This window comes from Cololabis saira, chromosome 5 (genome assembly GCF_033807715.1).
Source record: "Cololabis saira isolate AMF1-May2022 chromosome 5, fColSai1.1, whole genome shotgun sequence".
In the NCBI taxonomy this organism is placed as follows: domain Eukaryota; kingdom Metazoa; phylum Chordata; class Actinopteri; order Beloniformes; family Belonidae; genus Cololabis; species Cololabis saira.
Window position 1 is genome coordinate 24,818,369 of NC_084591.1, and position 23,990 is coordinate 24,842,358.

The 23,990-nt window shown below is 39.5% G+C and overlaps 1 protein-coding gene across 1 annotated transcript in view; it reads left to right on the top strand.

The window, feature by feature from the left end:
* cdh13 (cadherin 13, H-cadherin (heart)) overlaps positions 1-23,990 on the top strand; it is a 500,809-nt gene that overhangs the window by 425,511 nt on the left and 51,308 nt on the right. Inside the window, exon 12 of the mRNA XM_061721319.1 lies at positions 20,051-20,193. Coding sequence (XP_061577303.1) covers positions 20,051-20,193 — 143 coding nt within the window. The remainder of the gene's footprint in view (positions 1-20,050; positions 20,194-23,990) is intronic.

The following is a 23,990-nucleotide window of genomic DNA, read 5'->3' on the forward strand; positions in this document are numbered from 1 at the left end:
CTGGGTCAGTTTAAAAAAAAAAAGAAGGTTGCAGCAAAGTGCAAAAAGTATAAGCTAATGGGAAACTAATGTCAGAGAAATCAATACTGCTCTCTCTGAACTTATTCACTACTACTAATTCATTCCGAAAGTACTGCAAAGTTCAAAGTAGCAATGCACACAAAACAGTAGAGGAGTTTTATTGGTCAGAAGTTTGAGATACAGAAATAAAATACCATTAAGTGGATTTTGCCTCCAACCATTTTTTTCCTCATCTCTACTTATCAAATTAAAAATGAGACTCGGGATGGAATCTACAGCTGCAGAGCCATTAACAGGTTTGTCCTGAAACTTAGAGGTGAAAATATTATACCCTTTTTTTTTTTTTGCACAAAATTAACTCAATTCTGGGGATTCTAAATTAAGTTTGTGTGGCAGTTATTGGTCAAAACAACTGAAGCATAATTATTTACAGTGTCTGTTTCACCCTGTAGACCAGAGCGTGTTTCTGTGCTGCTCGGCACTCTTCTTGACAGAGAAAACCAAAGTATGAATGACACATCCCTACCCACTGCCACTGGAAACTTTGGCAGAGGGAAACACAGCTACTGGCTTAAAAGAAAGACAGCGATTCAGCCGTACAGGTTTTAACAGGAGTCAGACACGGATGATGAAGAGGCCACTGAGTAAACCCTGAACCAATATATAATAAAACTTTGTAGCACAAACACCTAAGCTGCCACTCAGATAGGAATCTGTCTCCACTCTCTTTCTAGACTGGAGGATTTTGTTTTTCCAGCAGCCCTGATGAACATTATTGAACGCCTTGTTAACGCCCTATGCATTAACAAGGCTGAAAAAGAGTGTTAAAATGACCAGTTGGTCATATATAAACTACAAATTATAGCCAATATATAACATATTTGCTATTATTTCATATCAATTTGTGTTGTTAAGAAGTGTTCGACCTCACTGATGACTGCATCCAGAATAGGGACGTGTGCATCTGTAAAAGGCACAAGTGCATCTTTATTGCTGATTTCAGACCTGCTCAACCTGCTTTGAGGTGTTTTGTGGGGGATTGAGGTGGTGGAAGTAACTTTCTTTTGATGAGTAATTGATTTTATTTGTGACTTGGATTTATTTATTTATTTCTGTTTTAAGTTTTTTTATTTAATATTCATTATTTCAGTTTTAAGTTGCTTGTTTCAGTTAGTTTTACTCATACTGTATCTATACATACACTACATTTGTTATTATTGGTAAAGGTTGTCAAGTTAAACAGCATTTTATACGGTCATTTCGTGCCTGTGATGCATTTGGGATGGGGCGAGGTGTGAGGGTGTGGGGCGGGGGCCTCCAAAATAACATTTTGCTTCGTCAGTGGCTGCCCTGCCAATGACAGATTCCAAACCTTCATGCTCAGGCCTTAATAAAAGCAATTTTTCATAACACGTCCCATTTGACTCCCTCTGGACATCGGCTGACATCATCTGAGGTCAGGAGGTATAAGTTTGCATCAGGAATATTAAACTGTTCTAAAGTTACCAGCAGCAGCCTGGAAAAGGAGGCAACTGCTCACAGTCAGTGACTGGTGATATTTAAGGGAAGATTTAAGGAATTGGAGCATTATTGAAGCCCTGAAATTAAAAATGATGACTGTGACAGAGCTAGGACACTTTAAACCTGAGACTTTGGTGAATTTCTCCAATTTCTTCAGCAATAATTATCTTTTGTGTCATGCTCCATAACTGTTTTTCAATCAGAAAAAGCAAAATAAAAAAAAAAACAGAGAAAAAGGAAATGCATCAATCACGCTTGAAATGTTGAGGAGAATGTTTGTCATCAGTGCGACAGCTCGCACGTATTTACAGAAGTGAATGCACATCACAAGTAGATACAAAAATGTAAGTGCCCAGAGTGATTAGTAGAATATGATCAAATTTAGATGGATGTAAATCAAATCCCAGCAACTCTTTGGCAGACACTGAACCAGTAGGGATCAAACGTGAAACAGGATGCACGTTTTAGATGTTTGAATAGTTTCGTCCACCTTGTGTTCTAGTTTAGCGAAATCGACATACATCAACAATATAACAATACAACTAGTTATTCTGTATCACATCCGAGTTAGTGCATGCTTAATCTGCTTTTTCCAACAAGACCAGTTGCTATACGTTTTTATACTGGTTGTTAGTTTAGTCACTGTGAGATACAATGAAATTGGTGTTCGTGTAAAGCCTTTAGTTAGCCAGGCCATTTAAACATGAACCTGCTCACTTGATCAATTCAAATGTAAGATGTAAAAGAAAAACACTACTTTTTGGGTCAATTGTGATGAATAAACTCGTCTATGATTGTCATATGGCTTAGTGCTTTAGTTAACATTAAAATGTATATTTTCTTTTCGTGGTTTAGGATTGAACGACATGCTGAAGTGTAAAAAAAAAAAGTTATTAAAGCCTTAAAATAAAATAAAAACATGTGGACTTACCAAACAGTCAGCTATCCACATAGTCAACTGTCCACCACATGGGCATCTAATTCGTTTTTAAGGACATGATTATAAAAATGCATCCATGCGTCAGCACCACGTCAAGATTTGATAACAGTGTATACTTCTATTTCAGATTTGTGGTAATAGTGGCCTTTATTTTGGAAGTGGCTAGACAGGAATCAGAGAGAGAGAGAGAGAGAGAGAGAGAGATGCAGTAAAGAGCGGCAGGCCGGGATTTGAACCTGTGCCGCCTGCAGCAGGACATTAGCCTCCGTATATAGGCCACGGAGCTATCCGGGGCCGATAGCAGTATATTCTTCAATCACTGACGGTGCAAGTAAAAATGTTGGCATCTCAGCTACACACATATGGTTTGTTAATTAAAACAGAATGAACAAGCATAAATAAAACAAATTACTTAACACGTATACAAAAGTGTTACTTTAGCCAGTATTTTTTCAGAGGGTCCAGTCCTCCTCTGATTTCATCCAGTCAATAAAAAAAAAAACCAACCTTGGCTTGGCAGCTGAGGTTTTCTTCTGGCATTCCAAATGCATTTACATAAATCGAAAAGCTTTTCATCCACACATTCTTTCTTCCTCCCAGAGTTGCGAGACACCTGTGCCTCCTCTGAGCAGTAATTGTCACATTCACTTTAAACCAATAAAGGGCATCTTTGGATGGAATGGCAACACTGCACTTACCTAAGAGCAGAAGCTGGACTCTTGGAGAAAAATTCAAGGATGATTTTTTTTTTTTCTCCATTTATTGTCACTCTGCAGAGGAAAAGAGGCTGAACTACTCAGTCCTGCTCTTTATGCCTTCTGCTCTTATCTGGCATAAAGTGACTGATAACAGGCCATTCAGATTTTAAGATTTTGTTTTATTTTATTTTATTTTTTCTCATTCCTAGCAGCTGAGTAAAGTCTGGCCAAATGCATGCTGAAGGAACGAAGGGTAAGTGAGTGTGTGGGAGAGAAAAACAGAGAGTGGGAGCAGGGAGAGGCTTTAGTCATACAGTCAAGGTGCCAGAACAAAAATTAAAACAATCCCGAAAGGTGCCAAGAGTAACTGGGAGAAAAGGATGCTGAAAATATGCTTTTAATTTCCTAATAATTACAGGCTCATGAGTTTCAGTTTAGGCAAAGAAGCGCTGCTTTCCACCTCTGCCATTGTCTGCAAAACAGGACTCCCAGGAGTGCCACTCCACATTCATTTGAAGATTTATTCTCGTATATGGGTGCTGTGCTCTTACTGTGCTGTCATGTTAAAGGAGCACCCTTGCACGCTCCCTGCTCCTGCCAGATATTGACAGTGTAAACCATTCATTTTCATCCTTGCGTTCCTGCCACCATCTCTCTTCACATGCTCCACCGTTACTGTTAAATTGACATAGAGGGTCTTTGTTGAGCCCACTTTGCAGAGCACTTGTCGAGCGGATCTGGCAGAAAGCTGCCCCCGACTTTACCTGACTATATATAAGTATTAGCCAGCAGGCTGAAGAAGACAGAAGACAGTTTGAGATTTTTGTTGGATACATGGGACACAGATATTCATCCATCCATCCATTTTCTATACCTGCTATATCCTTTGCAGGGTGACGGGGGTCTGCTGGAGCCTATCCCAGCTCATTACAGGCGAGAGGCAGGGATTACACCCTGGACAGATCGCCAGTCTATTGCAGGGCCACATACATACAAACAACCAGACACAATCACACCTACGGGCAATTTATAATCATCAATTAACCTCACATGCATGTTTTTGGACCGTGGGAGGAAGCCGGAGTAACCGGAGGGAACCCACGCAAGCACGGGGAGAACATGCAAACTCCACACAGAATAACCCCCGCTGGGCCTGGGAGTCGAACCAGGAACCTTCTCGCTGTGAGGCAAAAGGGCTAACCACCAGGCCAACATGCTGCCCTGACACAGATATTCTATATGTTAAAAAAAAATTAGTGCTGGCCAACGATTAAAATTTTTAATCTTAATTAATCCATGATTTCTGTAATTAACTATGCGATTAATCTCACAATCGTTTTTCTCTAAAATTTCAAGGAAAAAGTGAAAGAAAACTGTAGAGACTGCTGAGATGTAGGTGAGATGTAGCATCCACAGGCTTTTATTTAACAGAAAGTGCATCATCAATATTTGCAGCCTCTACAGGGGCAAAAAGTAACATTGTTCTAGACAGTCAGAATGTAGCCTGGAACCAAAAAGACAGAAGGTCTCTGTGCCCCCTGTGCTGGGGCAAGAGCATTTTGGATGTTTTGCTGATAAATGATACCTGAGGCTCGAAGAACTTCTGTGGTAGCTGAATACTTTACGACAGTGGATACAGATCACTTGGGATTTGTCCACTGTGCCATCTGGGAGAGTTTTAAAATTAAAATGTCCATTTGCTAACCTGTTTTGCTCCATGTTTGTTGCTCTTGCATAGCGTGTAGCAGGCTGTTGTGGGCGGCGCGGTCGGTGACGAGTTAACGAATCACAAACCAGCGTTTCCTCAACACTCCACTTCCTCAACACAATTTTATGAAGCCAGGGGAAGACACCAAAGTTGTCGAGAAAGATATTAAAAACAAATGGCGTTGGTCTTGGATTGAGGAGGTAGGCAGAGACGGAAAGCCCTTTGGGAGCTGCCAGAAACTTCGCCAACCAGGAGCATGTTTCTGCACTTTGTGCGCAAAGAAAATATTATATGGAACTAGTGGGAAAAAAGTGCTGCCACGGCACGAGTTAGACGCTAGTCACCAAGCAGCTTCACGAGCAATTAAACACACCTCACGTTTGCCGGGGGCATCAGCCACAGCAGATATCCAACCCTCAATGACAGATCGCATTGCTGATTTAAAAATTCGGCTGTGCTCCTTTATTGCCGAGAATGATCAGTCGTTTACGATCACTCGGCACGCTGTGCAAGAAATTAGCGGAGGATAAACTCACCCTTACAATACTTACGATACTTAAACTCACCTCCAATATTCATTCATTCATTCAATTTCTAGTTTACTTGTGAGTATTATAATTGTCACCCATTGACCTTTTTTTAGTATGGCTGTGGTATCCGTAGTGTCAGTGTGCTATACAAGCAATATACATGCAGGTAAGTGACTAGTTAAAAGCAGGGATGGATTACTGAACAGGCCTACCAGGCCCAGGGTCCCAAGAGCTCTGATGCTCTCCACAGTTAAGATGCTACTGTAATATAGGCTTGTATTGGGTTTGTTCATCTCATGTCTGGAAAATCTACAAAAGTCATCAGAATATTCAATATTCAATTTAATGAACTATTTATCAAAATGTTGTCCCAGGGAATCACACCCCTGGCCTATGTTGTTCAATTGTCTCATTCTGTTTTCTATGGGCTGCATGTGGTGAGCTTGAACAACAGGACCATGGGTCAATTTACACCAGACTTACACTTTAAGAGGACAAAAAATGACAATTGTGTTGATCGGGGCATATATCTTGGCTTAGGGGCTCGCTTACCTCCCAGGGAAAAAAAGTTCAGGCTCAGGATTTTTTTTTACTATCACCCCTGACTGCATCAGGCTTCTACTTTATACAGCTCTCAGAAATGGAGACATGAACATTTCATTACTAAACGAATAAATTAAGTCTGTTCTGTAACTTCATTTCTTCTATTACTGTAATTCTCTTCTGTAACTTATTATATTCAAGTCTTAGGTTTCCCTCTTGATAGTATCTACTGACACCCCTTTTGTCCAGCTCAGGCATCTCTAAATTAACACTTGAGCTGACGTGCTTGTCATATTTCATATAACTGATTAGCGCTGGAGATGCTTATGAGCATTCCTTGTTAGCGCGTCCCTCCCTCCCCATATGGTAAGGTCAGGCTTTGACGTGAAAGCTGAGAAGTAAACACACTCCCTGACTGTCCAGATCTCTTTTCCCAGGCTGTAATCAAGCATTTGCACATCCACCAGCTTACCTGAAGCGCCTTCACACTTTGTTTAGAAAAATTGACATGCCTCGCTCGTTGGCGCACGCACGGAGATCAACTTCCTCTGAAACTGTGTGTGGATGATTGAGGGACTGTGTGCCAGCGTTTGCTTTTTCTTTTTCTCTATTTTACCACCTTTATTTCCACTGTATAGACCAGCTGCACACTGCTGATATAGACAAGAAATATGAGCAGGTGTGACATGGGCAATTTGTCCAAATCGCTTAGAGCAGTGGTTGGCCCAAAACGGGCCGCTCAGCTCAGTTTAAAGTTGAAATCCAACCCAGGAGGGCTGACAGAGGTCTTTGTGAGTGACCTCAAAGGAATCACTGTGCTTGAAGTACAATAGGTCTCAAACAAAAACTCCCTGTGTTTTTTTTTGTTTTCTCCCTCATGCTTTCCATGAGCCGTGAGACGGGACCGAACTAGAGAAAGAAAATCATAATGTAACCGGTCAGAGGGAGGGGTGAAGAAATCCAGGGAACCGCGGGATATTTGCATTAACATTTTTAAAATCCAGTCTTTCTGCAGTTTCAAGAGCAGAAAGAAGTCTGTTTGGACTTCGCACAGTTTCTGAACGTGCACTAGCTGAAGTACAGATATTCTGCAGATGAAGTTGACAAAAGAAAGAGAAGAAGAAGGCCTTTCATGTTTTCCTATTTAATTAAATCAGTTCTAACAAGGGACAGATGACAGCTCTCTTAGTGGTTTTCAAATGTATGCTTGAAGCTACTAAAATCCCCATTTTTAGAATAACCGTAGGTTAGATGAAAGTGTGGTAAAACAGTAAATGTGAAAGTGGTGTTTCATAATGACAAACCCTTAGAGTATAACCTCATTTTGCAGTTCCCAACAGCTTTGATGAACCTTTTAGCTCAGTGGTGTCTTTTGCCTTCAATTTCAGTCTGGAAATTAAACTTGAATTTTTAGGAAAATGAGAAACTTCATTATCGTCTATTTCATTATCTTAAAATGACTAATTTACATACAAAGGCATTGTTGTTCATGTCACCCTTCAGCTTCTGTGTACCATGGCTATTTTGCGTTAAACTGGAAATATTATATTGGCGACAGTCTGTGATTTATTTTCCACTTGATTCTACTGCATTTTGCTCGGGATCTTTTTTGTGTGCAACCATTTTAGTTAACTTTAATATCCAGCTGCGTAAATCTACCTTTTTTTCTGACACAACTCGCATAAAAGCCAGGTTAGATATTAATGAAAACATAATTTGTCACCCTGTCAAATAAGGTAGCAATAAACCCCCTGACCAGAGTGGTCTCTCTCGCATTTGCTCACTCTCACACACACACACGCACACACAGCTAACAAGAGTACAACAATTTAATTCAACCACAGAAACAGCATGTGGGAACATTAAAGTAATAACTGAAAATTTCTCCAGCAGTTCAGTTTGCTGCTATTGACTGACAGCTGACATAAGTCTCCCTTTTAAACACAGCTCTGCAATACCGAGCTCATTCGAGGTCAGCTTTAGTTCCAGCTTCCTCCAATTTTATTTTTCTAAAACCACAGTGTGTATAAAAGCATTCATTATTTCGCAGTTCTGCTGTATTCAAACATCCAGTGCTTCAACGTTCAAGGCATCAGTGCTGAACAGGTTTTTCATCCGTTTGTTCACGTTGAGCATCACTTCAGCAAACATTTTGAGAAACTTGAATGTGTATTTGCCTGGGACTCTATTCTGCAGCCATTAGCAGTAGAGAAAAAAAAACAGCTCTTTCGCTACAACCTTTTACATTTCTGAAACATATAGTTTGATCAGATCTGCTACGTTTTGTCACTGGATCGGCAAAATCTGTCTATTTTTATTACACTCTTTCTAACATCTGTCATAGATCAGAAATAATTGTCACATTCAGTTAATCATATTTACAAACTGACTTAAAATCTTTCATAAATAGTGGATTTTTTTTACGTCAAATCAAATGGATCCAATTACGACTTGTTCTATTTCTTTTTTTTTGCTGTGAGAAGTGAGAGGATCACATCATCATCCCTGTTTAACAGCTCCATTTCTTTCTTACATCGCAAACATCTGCACTTGACATTGCTAAAATGAATGGACTGCGTGTGCAAGCCTTCTGTTTGTAATTATTATTGTCAAATGACAAATGGAAACAAAATACAGACTACACACTGTGCAAAGTTGTTGAATTATGAACTTGGACTGGTTCAGCTGCTTTGATTATCCATCAACACTGGTTGATGCACTGGTTTGGTTGAAAGATGTTTTAAACGTAAAGTTTTCACAGATTCATATCACACACAGCAGTTTGTCCTCTTCTTCTGCCAATCTCAAGCAGAATCCAGATAACTTCAAGTTCAAATTATAGCGTATGCCCCAACTGTTTTGCAAATTGTGTTGCCTCTTTGCTACCTCAGTCACAACAAGCAATATTTTAGCTTTTGATTAGCTAATACTAAGCTACAATGAGCTCTACTGGGACCCTCGACTAGCAAACTCTCTGAGTGACACTGGACTGGCAGTCCTTGGGCTATGTAGGCGCTAAGGCTCATGCTAAGCTGTGATGGTAACTATAATTACACTATACTCATTCTGCTCACATCTGTCCATCCATCCTCATTTCTGATGTTGCAACATTTGAAACAAGTACTGCCAGAGCTGAAATGAGGCTAGCTAGAGCTCTGATTGAGCTCCACTGGGGCCGTTGACTAACTGACACTCGGCTAACTGACCGTAGCCCTCGGGGCCCTCGGGTCCCAGTTCCCAGTAGGGGTGCAGGCAAAGTCGGTCACTTTGGATAGGTCCAAGTCTATTTGGAGGGTGGCTCAGCTGGAGAAACCAGCTGTTCTAACTGCTAGCAGGGCGACCGCCAATGATTGGCCTCTTCATACCCAGTCAAGAGCCAGTGTGTAAGTACTATTAACTCTTTAAGCGCCAAAGTCGCAAAATTGTGACAACAAAACTGAAAGAAGCGGGCCTTAGCTCCAGATAGAGTGCCAAATCTCATTACAACTTTCCAGCAATAGGTGCCAGAAATGTGCTGCTTCAATCCTAACATCAATACAACGCAAGTGTTGAAAGAAGTGTACGTGTAACTCGTGTTTGAAGCACGCCCTCAACCTGACGAGGAAGCACTCATAGTCAGTGATAGAGACAGTATTTGAGAAATAAGCACTTTGTCACGTATTTGCCGACTTTGATTCTGAAAGAGAATATTTCCCTTCTGATGAAATCTTTTGTCTTTTGTCCCTCTTGTTATTTATGTCTTTATTTAAAATCATCAGGAAATGTTGAAATATACAAAAATAAACTTTGTTTCTTTTAATCTTTTTTTAATTAATTTTTTACTTACATGTCTTTGCTTTTAGTTGTTTTCTCATATTGGTTGGATTCCAAGTTTGTTTTTAATTTTTTTACTGCAACAGTATTTTTTACTAACTTTTGTCTGTGGGATGTGTCGCTCCAGCTTCCAATTTGAAACCTTTAAAAGGAAAAATGGCAATTATTCAGTTCCATAAATAGACAAATAACATAAAATAAAGTGGAAATGTAGTTTGGTTTAGCTATTCAGTTACCTATTGATCTGCAGACAATCATATGTGCATTGTTCCAGGCTTTCTAGCTTTTCTTTTCCTTGTATGTGATTTGAAAACAAGTGAAGGGACATCTTGGTGCACGTGTGTTGATTTTCATTCGTTTAACAAATTCCCAGTTTGATTATTTAAAAAAAGTGTTTGCTTTGCTGGTGTTCTTTCCGCTACACTGTCCCTTTGTTATTGCTTTTGTAATATTCACATGGTTTAAAAGGAGATGCCAGCCATGAGTGAATCTGCGACTGTGGTGTAAGTCGGTCGGGGGAAAGTATAAACCTCTCCTAGTTTTCACAGCATACCTCTGTCGCTGCAGATGCCCTTGCAGTTAATTGCATTTTTGAGAGCTTTTGCACATACTGGGGTTACGTGAAGTATGGTTAAGAGGGTAATGTAATGTAATGTAAAGTAATAAATAAATGTAGTTTTGGCAGGCCCACTCCTCTCTCAATGTTTTGTAGTGTTTTTAATGCTACGTTGAAATGCACAAAAATCAGCTAATGCAGTTAAAATTAAAATGTTGGCCACCGTACACAAAGCTGAAACTGCAACATACAGTATTTTAAATGCCTAAATAATATGCTGATAGGCTCATAAGGCCAGAAGTCTGAGATCTCTATGGAGTCTGCAGATTTACGGATACCCATGCTGGGCAGACTGTACATTTATGCCCCTGGAGGTAAAAATGTAAATGAGCTAATCCTTTTCCAATGTAGAGATTTTTGACTCTTTACTCTGCTCGTAGTGTTGAGTTATTTTTTAATACTACCCGGGCATTGCAAGCCTAAGCAGGGGGAGCCCGGTCACAGGTCTCAGCTCAATCAGTCAGCTCTTATCTCAAATTGATTTCAAGGTGGTCACGAGTAATTGGTCCCTTTTTTTCATTGAGCTCTGTAGATGAATGTGTTGAAAATATTTGCATGACTGGTTAGATCAACTTCCAACCCACCAACAGTGAAACAAAGCTAAATTGATAAAGGGAGGGAGTCAGTAATAAATGAAAGAATTCAATTTGAATTCTCAGTCATTCCTGGTTTCAGCCTCATGTTCCCTTTTTATTCTCGCCTTTACCTCTTTCCCAGGGTGTTTTTCTCCCCTTTTCCTCTCTGTTTCTTTGAATGAAGTCCATAGCTGCTTCAGCCAAACAGAAGTCGACACAACTTCAAGAATTTTACTGCCTCTCTTGATTGATGTTCTCATATCTACTGGTTGCACACACTCAGCAGATCCCTGATATAAACAGACTATTAGCATTGGCTCTCTGCCATTTCTCTCTGCTCGCATAAAGTTGGACTCTAATCACATGAGGATCTAGCTACCAGGAGAAGTAGAAAAACGTGATAGAGAAACAGATAAACACGGTGTGATAATGTAAGAACCAGCACAGAGGCACGGCAGACAGGAAGCCAGAGATGTATGGTTGGGTACATGAGGGCAATGGGAGAAATGCGTAAAATAATAGCTTTTCAAGTAATGTTGTGTTTATTGCTTTGTTATTGTAAGGATGTATTCTCTTTAAGTGCAGTGCAAAAAACTAAAAAAAGATGTACACTGACACCTTAAATAGTGACCCTAAACCTCCCCGTGGTGACGGTGCAATGTGCATGTAAATGCTAAAAGGGATGTAGGGGAGGCAAAAAGGCATTTGCATTGAAGACAGAGTTTCATAAAATACATTAATGGGCATATTAGAGTTTCATTAGAGTAGAAAATCATCTGCTTATCGAGTGACCAAACTGGGCAGAGGTAGACGACCTTCTCCTGTCTTTATATACACACGATTCAATCCATTTGAATATTGTAATTGAATGTCATTCCCCTGTCCTCTGATATTCTAAATCATTATGCCTTCAAAGCGTGCAGGTACACTTGGCAGTTACATGTTGTGCTCTTGTTATTTGATGCTGATCTTTGTCGCATTATGCAACACAATCTTTTCTTTTTTGTGGGCATCTTAATCAGGAAAACAGCAGTCAAGCCTCCATCATTTCCAGCGTCCCTACCTGGTTTTATAATAAACCTCTGAACAGCTCAAACCCTGTATATATATGAAGCCCTGTAATACCCTTAGATGAATTTTATTCTACACTAAAAGAAATTATCTTTTTTTATATGTGTCCATATTCTTATAGTAATCCCAAAAACAAAGAAAAAAATTGGTTGAAAAATGTAAATCCCCCTTTGCCGAGAGATCATCACACAGCTTCCTGAGGTTGAAGGCCACAACACCACAACTGAGCGTATTCATGACTTGATAAGTCATCAACAATTGACAGATATGTTTTGTGAAACTTGATGATCCACTTTCTGGGAGGGAGGCGAGGGCATGAATATCCATCGCACCCCAGTAAAGCCCACTTAAGTTGAGCAAGAAAACAGGCTCGGCTTTAAGGGAGAGATGGATGAATTCAGCATATGCTTTGGGAGTTTCACATGGATTCTACCCTGATCTTTTAGCCTCAACACAGCACGCAGCTGTTTAAGTAAACAAACCTTGATAACCACTGCGCCAAATGCCAAAGAACCCAAAATATTTAGCCGTAATAAAGCCAGATGTGCCTGGATAAATTATTGAGCATCAAACTGCGGCTGGACTTCACAAGGTCACAGTATTTCTGGAGTTTTCTCTCCAGATGGTCCAAAAATGATGAATATGGTTTCATGCATAGGCATCTCTCACTTTAGTCAAATATGAGGAATACTGACAAACCTGTTGCATGTCAGTCTTTAGGGTTCCCCAGGGGAGCCAATGTCCAATTTATCTACATTATGTCATTTTGTTTATTAAATCCACTGGCATAAACACTGTGCAGTAGATAACAGCCACTGCTACGGGTGGGGGCAGATTATCAAAAGGGTGCCCACTGGGGTTGAGTTCAATTTATTTAACACATAAACAAATTGTACAAAATCCCTTCCTTGTAAAAGTTAATTTAATTTTTTTTTTTTATTCCAAATGAAGTAAGAACTTTTTTATCCTTCATTTATCCATCTGTCTGCTCATTCATTTGAAAGCATTGTGTGTGATCTGGTGTTTGCGCTTTGAGGGATTTTGAGGCCACAAACAAACTCCCAAATCCTCGGACCAGCCCTAACTGGAAAGGCCCAGTGAAAGATAGTTGATTGAGTATGAGAAATGAAGGCTACAGGGTTCTTTAAACCCTATGTACAATGGGCTCCTTAGTTGGTCCCTGGTGTCTGTTTGAATCATTTTTATGAGTCCTGCTTCACTTGATTTTTTTTTTCCCCATACAAAATGTTGCACGACAACATGTGATTTCATTGTCGTAGATTATAAAAGCATGATAATTATCAACTTCTGCATTTAGGACTTGCATTGTCCAGAGCACGGTCTTAAATGACTTCTGATTCTGCAAACCCATTTCACCACGCTATAGGCTACTGATGGCACTTCAAAGATGTCATAGTGACATAAACTGAAAACAAACAAGCGCAATAATCTGCGTGTAAATTGAGATCTTTCTTTTATGCTCATCTTTTATCTTCTCTCCAAATCAGCTCATACCAGTGATTGTCTTTTTTTATTCTGTGTATCCCACCCACACCAGCGATTCACACACAAACCAATTCACATACGGACACAGAGCATGCCAGCCTTTTCTTCCTGATCTAACTGGATTAGTGGGTGTGAGCCACTCTCTCACTCCTGCTTCTCAGATCCCTTTGAGTTTTGTGACTGAAGAACAAGGCTCCGATCAGAGAACCAAAGAACGTATATGTATGAAACATTTAAAGGTGAACAGGGAAGTTCAATTTCTCTACATTTACGAAAACCCTTTATTTATTGATCAATACATTCTTCGTTTCTCTACAACTATACTCTATATTCGTTTGCACATTAGTTTTCTTAGACTGTGCAAAGGGACATGTTGGCAGTTGTTGACTCTGTCCAAACCAGGTTAATTCAAAAGTGGGCAAATCAACAATCAAACTTAAACATTTATTGGACCACAACTGACTAATGATTTATTTCTGTAAAATTCTCTAAAATCCCATTTTAACATGGGAAATCAGTTCCCTTTTGCAGCCAGCTCATAGTGGTCATTTGATGAACTGCCTCTTTCCCTACTTCTACAGTGGCTTAAGCTCACTGTCTATAAGTTTCACCTTAGTGTTGGCAAAATACCATCCCAACACATGCATATTTAACTAAAATTGTCAAGTTCCTGAATTTTTCTCACGTTCTCAAGCATTTTCTACAAAATTCTGAGTAACCCTCCACTTTTAATAACATTTTAATAACACGGCTTCTCAGGAAGGCTTGTGTGTGTGGTATTGCATTGTGTGCCTGGCTCTGGAGTTCTATAATGAGACAGCTTGACAGTCAGACAGATGCAGGACAGCAGATTCCTGCCATCTCCATCTAGACGCCTCTGTGTCGTCTTACAGCTCAGGGCAAATTCTAACCAAATGATTCTCACACACTCTGACTGGGTGCTGATGCCAGCTAGAGCAACTCAGAATAACCCCAGAGCATACAGCTCTGCAATCGTGGAAGGAGCAATATTGCTGCCACATCTCTTCACATCTACAACTGGGATCACAATAGGTAGCTCATGGTACTGTACTTTCTGCAGTACAAGCAAAAGACCTGGACAAATCACCTTACTGTTGTGAGAGCTATGAAAGCTGAGCACGGACTGTTGGTTTGGCCAGTTTTGCGGGATGTTGAGTTTAGCCTTTTGCTTGCCCATGCATGTTTCAACTGTATATGTCTATTTGCAGTGAAATAAGGATAGTAAAGAGCATTGTGTTCTCATTTATTGATTGATTTGTTTTGGGCTTTAGGCTCAGTTTTTTTGAGATAAACACGTTAAACCAGATATGAACACTCTTAATGGCTTTTTAATGCCTTTCTAATTTTCCCTTAAAGGGGATCTAATGAACTGTCCCTGTGTTTGCACAGAGAGGAGGAACAGTGGATGTGACTCAATTAGTGGTTACCTTTGACTCAAGCCTACACAAAGGAAGATAGGAGCGTTGAACCTCTTCAGTACTTCAACTGTAAGAAGAAGCACAGCAATGTCAAATGCCTGAAAGATGTTAGCTGGAGTATAAATGTAAAATGGGGTTTTTGAGTTTATAAAGAGTAAGGAGGCCTTGCCAAATGCCAGCAAAAAGCAGGAACTTTTATTACAGGAGATATTTGCTGGTAATATTTCATTTTCTTGTTACTCGAAACCCTTGGAAATATATATTTGGTGATTTTTAAGGTGATGAAAATTCAAACCCTGCACCATAACCATGTTGTGTAACATTCTAACCAAGATACAGTCATATGAAAATGAAAGTACACCCACTTTTATATATCAATCGTCTGGTCCTCACCATGTCTTAAAATAAGCTAAATACAACCTAAGTTAAATAATACATACTCAAGAATATTACACAGTATCATTATTTATTTCAGAAACACTAAACAAAAAATGGGTAAAAAATGTTTGAAGAAGTTAGTAAACCCCATGATTCAGTAGTTTATAGAACAACATTTGGCAGCAGTGAAGTAAATTTGTCATCAGTCTCTGACAAGATTATCACCATTCTTTACAATACTGCTTTGGGTTATTGATGTCTGCTGGCGTGTCTTTACACACAGATCTCTTCAAGTCCTGCCAGAGCGTTTCAGTCAAGTTAAGTTCTATACTTAGAGCCTGTTGAGAAAATCTGATCACGAGTAGTTGACACTAAAGCATGGTCTAAACACATTCCCGGACAGATTCAGATTAGATCTCATAGGACACATCTAGGACACCTGTGCCCAGATTGTCTTTATATACAGAACACAAAACAGTATGGATTCATGGACCTCCTTATAAACATGTGATCAACTGTAATAAAACTGTTGTTCAGTGTCTTCTTAGCAGGTCTTTTCATTTAATTCTTATTTTTAGCTTCTTTTCCATTGTTTTTTTATTTTGGGGAGTTATGCTTACTTATAACCTGCTACTCACTGTGATGATTAAAGATACCAGTGAAAATGATGCACATGTTTATCTATATATAGAGTGGGAAGGTCAGAACCAATCATCGAAGATGCATTTGGGTACACATTTTTAATGCCAGTTATGAAGATATACGTTAAGCGCTTGGCTCTTGTGACTCTATCTCTCAGGTCTCATTTTAATGCAAAGTCTGAGTGGGTCAATGCAACACCTTGATTCTTTTCTTTGTTAGACATTCATTTGTCAATTTTCTGGTGTACTTAGGTCATTGTCATGCTCTGGGAAGCAATTTTGGCCCATCTTTAGGTGTCTTAAAGACAGGGGGTTGCTGGGCTGGATGATTCCTGATTGGCCAGAGAGGAAATTCAGTTCACTGGTAGAGGTCTGCTGCATAATTCAATTTAATTCAATTTTATTTATATAGCGTCTATTACAACATAAATTGTCTCTAGGCGCTTTTCAGAGAACCAGAACATTACCCCAGGGCAATTATTACATAAACAATGGCAGGTAAGAACTCCCCTTGTGGGAGAAAGACCTTAAGCCAAACAATGGCAAGGAAAAACTCCCCTTTAAGAGGTAAGAAACGTTGTGCAGGACCTGGATCATAAGGGGGTAACCTGCCAAAGGCCAGCTGGGCAGAGCAGGAAAAGGGAGATCAGACAGCACGGACAACACAGAGGTGGTCAGAGAGTGGGACCGCAGGTCAAGATGCAGCTCCTGAGGCTCTGGCCTGCAAACATGCACAGAAGAGGAGGAGGGGGCAGACCAGCACAACAAACTACAAGAACAATGGAGAACAATGATGGCTATGAGATATTTATAATTAATAAATGAGAAAGGAAGCGAAGGAGGGGTGATGGGCACCGCTCAGTGAATCATGTCGGTGTTCCCCATGCAGCATAGGACTATAGCAGCATATCTACCACAAAGCTATGTTTGAGACTAACTATTCTAGTCTTGTTCTATAACTGCAGCTACGACTACTGACTCTAACACACTAGAATTTACACTAACTAGAGGTTTACTGAACACTAACTAAAGGTTTACTAAACAATAACTAGAGGCTTCACTAAACAGAAACGTTTGAAGTTTGTTTTTAAAGGTGGAGGTGGTATCAGCCTCTTCAACCCAGATTGTTAGTTGGTTCCATAGTAATGGTTCCTGATAGCAGAACGCCCGTCTTCCAAAACTACATTTGGATACTCTAGGAACTATGAGTAAACCTGCACTCTGAGAACGGAGAGCTCTGTTAGGAACATAAGGTACTATCAAGTCTCGCAAATATCGCAGAGCTAGGCCGTTTTGGGCTTTATACGTAAGTAATAAAAATTTTGAATTGGATCCTGAATTTCACAGGTAGCCAATGGAGCGAAGCTAACACTGGAGAGACGTGGTTTCTCTTGCTGATTCCTGTCAGCACTCTCGCTGTTGCATTTTGGATCAGCTGGAGCCTATTCAGAGGATTACTTTGACAATTTTACGTCAACAGTGTTAAATTCAAAGGTTATTAAATAGTGGTCAGATAGTAAGTTTACAAGTGACGCTGACAGATTATCAGGTTCTACACCGTAGGCAAGGACGATATCAATGGTATGTTTAAAACAGTGTGTTGGTTTGTATACTTTTTGTGAAATGCCCATCGATTCTAGAATGGAATTAAAAACTAATTTAAGATCATTGCAGTCAACATCCATATATGATTACTTTGTCTGTACTGATCCATAAACCAGATAGGAAATCTGAAGACTCAGACAGAAACTTTAGATAAGCACCAAAAGGGGGCCGGTACACTACCACTAACAAAACTGGCTTCTCTGATTTCCAACTTGGAAGTTTTAGGCTAAGCGTGAGGCTTTTGAACGCATTACAATCACAATTAAGTTTAGATTTTATTTGTAGACTAGAGATATGGATCACTGTTAGTTAAACAGAAAATGTCACTCCTGGTCTCGGTAATTGGATCGTTTACTAATAGAAACTTGGAGCTTAAAGATCATATATTTAGCAGTCTGCTAACTTTTCGGTCTTTAATTGGCACTAAATGCCTATTGGTTTTTAATTTTACAAGGTTATTTTGATGAACGCCTCTATCACGCTGCACTTGGTGAACTTTTGGAGGGCGGGGAATCAACACCAATTCTATGTTGCTTGGCACCTTATTAGAATCACCAATATGTTGTAACACTGACCCAATTCAACAGTACTAACTGTGATTCAGCCTGAAGTTCTGGTTGCAGCCAGATGATGTTGCTAAAGTAGTTGTTGGAGATCAGTGTCACTGTTTTATGTCTCTCTGCTGGACTGCTTCAATTGTGATATGCATTGGGAGTTACATCCACTTAGAAGCAACTCAGAACTTGTTTTTTCCTCTCACTTTCTTGAGTGGTGTTTGTTGTTTTGTTTTTTTTACTGTTATTATTGTATCCTGACACGTAAAACCTTACATTAGATATGAAAGAGGCATTAGTAATCAAATGAATGCATGTTTCAATTGGATATTAATAGCTTCTGATTAAATTACATTTGCAAGACAATATGTGTGAAGAAACCTATTTTTTTCTTATTTTAAGTACTTGACATTATTTAAGCAATGCTCTTAATTTATCGGTCATCATGTTTGCTGATATCAAATATATCTAAAAATATAAATGTACAAAGATAATATGGCTGAAACCATGGCAAAACCAGTGTGAAATATATGCACATGCATTCGTGTATCTCGGTTACAGCTAGGTGATGAAACGGTAATGTAACACAGTAAGTGTTTGATAATGTAGTCGGTGATGGAAGAAGTGAGACATATGGGGGTTAATAAGCTGTGAGCTTCCCTATTTTATAGTGCATGAGCTGGCTTTGTGGATCCTCTGTGTCTTCCATGGATGTGTATGGATGTGTGAGTGCGTATATGGAAAGAGAAAAAGAGAGAGACAGAGAGAGAGAGACAGAGGCAGAAAATATGTACAATGTCAAACATGTCATTAGTAATAATGCATTCAGCCATAGTGCATTGTCTGTTTTGTGACAGTATGTCATGCTGTATGTGTTGGTTAACAGAAGTAGTCACTGGCAAAGAAACTGTATGGGAGTATGAGAGGGGAAAGGTGTGAGCAGAAGTTGATTGTGAAGCCATTTCCTAAGGCTTTGTCGCGGTCTGTTAGCTGAAGAGCCCCATTTCAAAGACAATTTGTCTACCGCTGAGCATTTTGGCAAAGAGCCGCCTTATGGCGAAGAAATTCTGGAGTCTTGTGTGTCTAAGTATATCAGAAACCTTTAGCTGATTGTGTATGCTTTCTGTGCACCGATGGAAAATGTTCCATGGGAAAAGTATACAGCAGAGAATAAAGAAAGAATAAGCTTGTATGTACAGTATCAGTGTGTTTCTGTGTGTGTGTGTATATATATATATATATATATATATATATATATATATATATATATATATATATATATATATATATATATATATATATATATATATAAAATCATAAATCAATTCCATGTGATTCTCCAATCACTGTCTAGCAATCATCAGTGCCTGACTAAGTACCACATTAGCAAGGTCATGACCCATCCTTGATCTCGTTTTCTACACCCACAAGATTTCTGGAGAGGTCCTCAATCATAATCAGGACTCTGCTTTCCAAGAGGTGTTGATGCTGCAGTCATGCAGAGGTAGAGCTGGGGTAGCAAGGGTGGCAGCACTAGACTTCACATACTCTTTCATTACATTATCTTTATCAAATCTTTTGCAGATTGTACCATATTTTTTGAAACAAGTGTCGGGTCACTTTTAATTCACTCCTCACTTTTTATTCATCTGGCGAAAAGGGAGTTATGCTCTGCAGAAGTTGGGAATTCACTGCATGGAAGAAGCACGGTACATTATGATCTGTCATGCCTTTTATTGTGCATCTAGTTCCTAAATACACATGGGAACAATGGAAAACTTGAAAGACAATGTTTTGTTATGGAATGGAGTAAAAGTAGAATTTTTTTGCTTGTACTTGTCCACAAATTGTATTTATTTATTTATTTTTTCTCCCCCAAAACTTTTTGTAGATATGCTGTTCTGCGTGACCCAGCAGGCTGGCTGAGTGTGAACCCCGTCAGAGGAACTGTCAACACCTCAGCTGCACTGGACCGAGAGTCACCTTATGTCCATGACAATAAATACACAGCCCTTTTCATCGCCATAGATAACGGTGAGTTAAAGTTACCTTAAATCTGAGAACGAGTGACAAAATGACGAGTACATTTCATTTTCCCTGTTAATTAAGTAAAATGAAACATATGTGACAGGTTTTGGTCACAATAAGATGATAGCTCCATCTCTGCTTTAACTGCCTCCCACCACCTCAAAGGGGTGTGCCTCTTTTTAAATTGTTGTTACAGCTTTGTGCTACCTACTCACTTCAGTACCATAGAACATGCAGCAAAATGTGGAACTGGGTGAAGTGTTTGTGAAGATGGGGAAGCTTGATAGTTCTACTCTGATCTGGGTCTTTAAAGGTCAACTCAAGGTCAAAGTTATGTATTTAGCACATTTAAAAGCAACCACAGATGACCAAAGTGCTTTACAGGCTAAAATCAAACAAAAGCAACAAGGCACATCCAGACAAAACGCAGAAAATTATATATTTACAAGATTTCAAACACTTTGAGCAGTTCTAATTGCAGTAGTAAGCTGTTCTAACGAAGTGGGTCAGTGAAAAAGGCATGGGCACCTCAATCTTTAGGTGAAGATCTAAAAATATGACGGACCATATGGTCTGAAGATTCCAGCACTCTGACAAAAGCATTAGCATGAGTAAACCTAGACAGCTCTGGTCGCCCCAATCCATTTACAAGCTGTAAAAGAGTCAGTCAAATCTTAAAAATCCACCCTAAATAGACAAGATTCAAATGTTTTCTGGTCTAACTTTAGACCAGAAAAACGAGCTGGAGCTAACAAAGACACGATTAATCTAACCGTGTGTCATAAAAGCATGTATGACTCTTTCAAAATCATTATAGAATAGATAAAGCTTCACTTTGGCCAGCAATCATAACTTGAAGAAGTTGGTTTTTACAACACAACTAATCTGTTCAACAGTTTTAAATGTGCTGGCCAAAATCCCACCCCAGTTTTTGTTGAGTTGAGTAAATGACTCCAGGGGACTAAAACAGTCTCTCGGCTGATCAGCACAACCAAACCTAACAATGTCTTACTCTCTTTGAAATGGAAAAAGAGGAAGACTTTAGACATCCAAAGATATGTTTTCCAATATACTGTAAAATTAATAAAATCTTTCTCTTTAATTATCTGAACTGGCCACATCTTTGAAACAATAATTTGCACTATACAAACAAAGCAAAAATGCACTTAAAGTAACCATGTTAAATGTTGTATAAGCTATTCAATAGTTTTAAATTTGTATTAGAGATATACATTATTTACCAAAGTGTATTTTATGAAGCAGCAGCTTTGCTTAAGGTTTCCCACTGCAGGAATATTCTCAATTGAGAGTTTGCGAAGAATTCCTTTCTCTGTTAAGTAAAGATTATGAAATGGAAGCAATGTGCCCGTCTGTACATCCAGAGCATCTGGCAAGAGGCTCATCCTGTCTGTTGTCCTTACCTGGCCACTGTGAAACCGTCACTACCCCACTGTGACAAAGGGATGGCTTTAAGTGGCATTGTGCCTAGCGGACCATACGGGGGCTGGATGCCAGTGTCACAGGAGCTGCCGCACTGAGACTTTCCAAGGCACAGATGAAAGTGTCGAGAGCCTCAGCGCATATCTCTTTCTCTTTCTGCCTCTTTTTCCGTTTCATCATCTCTCCGTCTCTTTGTCCCCCTTTCTCTGCCTGTCTCCCCCACCATATCAATCCATCTGTTCTGCTGTTCTCAGGAGATTCTGACAGATCCATTAGAGGAACTAAGGGATTCTATTAGTAGGCAACAGAATGGCACTGTTGTGCCGGGGAATTTGGTCGCCTTAGAAAGATGAGTGCTGAAAGAGAAGTAATGATGGGGCAGGAGGAGAAGGTGGAAGGACGTGGAAGGATCAGTGGAAGAAGAGAAAGGGAAGGATATGAAAAGAGATAAAAAAGATATTGAGTTTGGAAAGTGACACGCATGGATAGAGGAGACGAGAAATGGTGGGTGGACAAAGCACTGCGAAAGGCTAAGATTAAAGGGACCAGAAGCAAAGGAAGTTACAGTTTGATGTTGAAATTTCAGATGTATAATCTGAAAGTTTCAACGGGAGATGAACTTACCTTCCTGACGATTCATCAAACGCAGTAGGGCAATGTGAGAATTATAAAGCTTACAAACTAACAACAAATTAGCTTACATAGTAGGTTACATAGATGACCGATAGAGGAGCATTTGGACGTCAGAAGGGTGAATGAACTTCACAACCCTTCGCACCTAAAGCGAGTAATTCATGTTTTGTAAGAATTTTGAAAGTGTTATTGTATTTCTTGCAGTCAAAGCAAACCACCTTCAAAGTTTTGTTTATAAATCCTAGTTTTAATTGAGGAATTTCATAGCACAGGTGTCACAAAAAAGTAACAGTAGTACTTTTGGGATGCATGTAGATGGTTGCAAAGTTCATCAATGTATTGCAGTATCTTGGGGGTAAATAAAGTAAATCTAGAAGGAGGCCTATGGCGTATTTGTTGGGAGCGTCACAATTTAGCAAACAAAACAGGGTTGATAAGATAGTATAGGCTGATAGATAGTCCAAGATAACCAAGGTCCATCCTAAGAGGGATTTACATGTTTCCAGCCATGAGAACAGGGCAGTACCTTTCTTTGTTGATCAGTGGATTAAAAATCAAAGTTCAACCTCACTGTGGCAGTAGGGGAAAAAAATCCGGAGATGTGCATAGTCACAAGAATATATTGCTTCGAAAATTTGAAGGTCCGAAAAGTGGTTTTGTGTCTGCTATCATGTCAGGGGAGCGAATGAATTTTATGACGTTTTGGCTTCTGTCTAGACATGCAGCAGTCATCAGGGATCAACATTAGGACAAAGTTATTGTCTGCTAATAAAAACTCACTGCAGTCCATCTGCTGTGTGTTAGGATGCTGTTCATATTCATATTGTGCTGAAATTAGCGACGTGGGGCTTGAGGAAGTTGGTTGTATTATTTCCTGGGGAGACCTTGAATGTCATCGTATTAATAGCCGTCCAGCCAACGCTCTACTCCGTCTTGGGTCGTATTTATGAACAAACCAACAGATAGACATTTCAATTCCTGGAGTTGAAATATAAAATGAAGATGACGATAAGCTGACAAAACATTAAAATGGAACTGCACTCATCTCTAGATGTATAAGATATATGAGGTGAGACAAAAGCACTTATGTTCATGCTGCTCCTGTTCTGCCCACATAAGAATATAAGCGAGGAGGACCATAAAAATCCCAGCACCCAGTGCATTTCAACTCACTATGTGGTTAAAATATGAGCAATGAGAGCTGATTTTTCCTCTGCTTTTTATTGAATCCCTGCTGTGACATTGACAGGAGATTTTTGCTCCTGCCCCACAGCAATCTTGGCTATGACTGTATGACAACCTGCCTATGCAGACTACCAGCAGCATATCGATTTACCCTTACAGCATCATCTTTATATTTCTCGTGAAATCTCCAGTGAGTTCCTGTGCACTTTGCTCTGGAGAGAAGAAACCGGAGAGGTGAGAATCAGTAGACCTGTGTCAAACGTAAGAGAAGACAGTTTGGGTAACATATTTTGGAACAGGAGGAAAAATCGATGTGAAGAAGTTGATGCTGAGGAGATGGGAGTCTATAATGACATTAGGTCAGTCTCCAGTGTTCATAACTATTTTTCTTAACATAATTCTCCTGTTAAATGTACTGCATCTACCATTAAAGACAATAGATATGAATCAGGACAAAAAAAAACAACATTCAATAACATTTGGATTATTTTATTTTAATTTCAGATATATTGTGATGGTGTATGAAGGCAAAATAATATAAACTC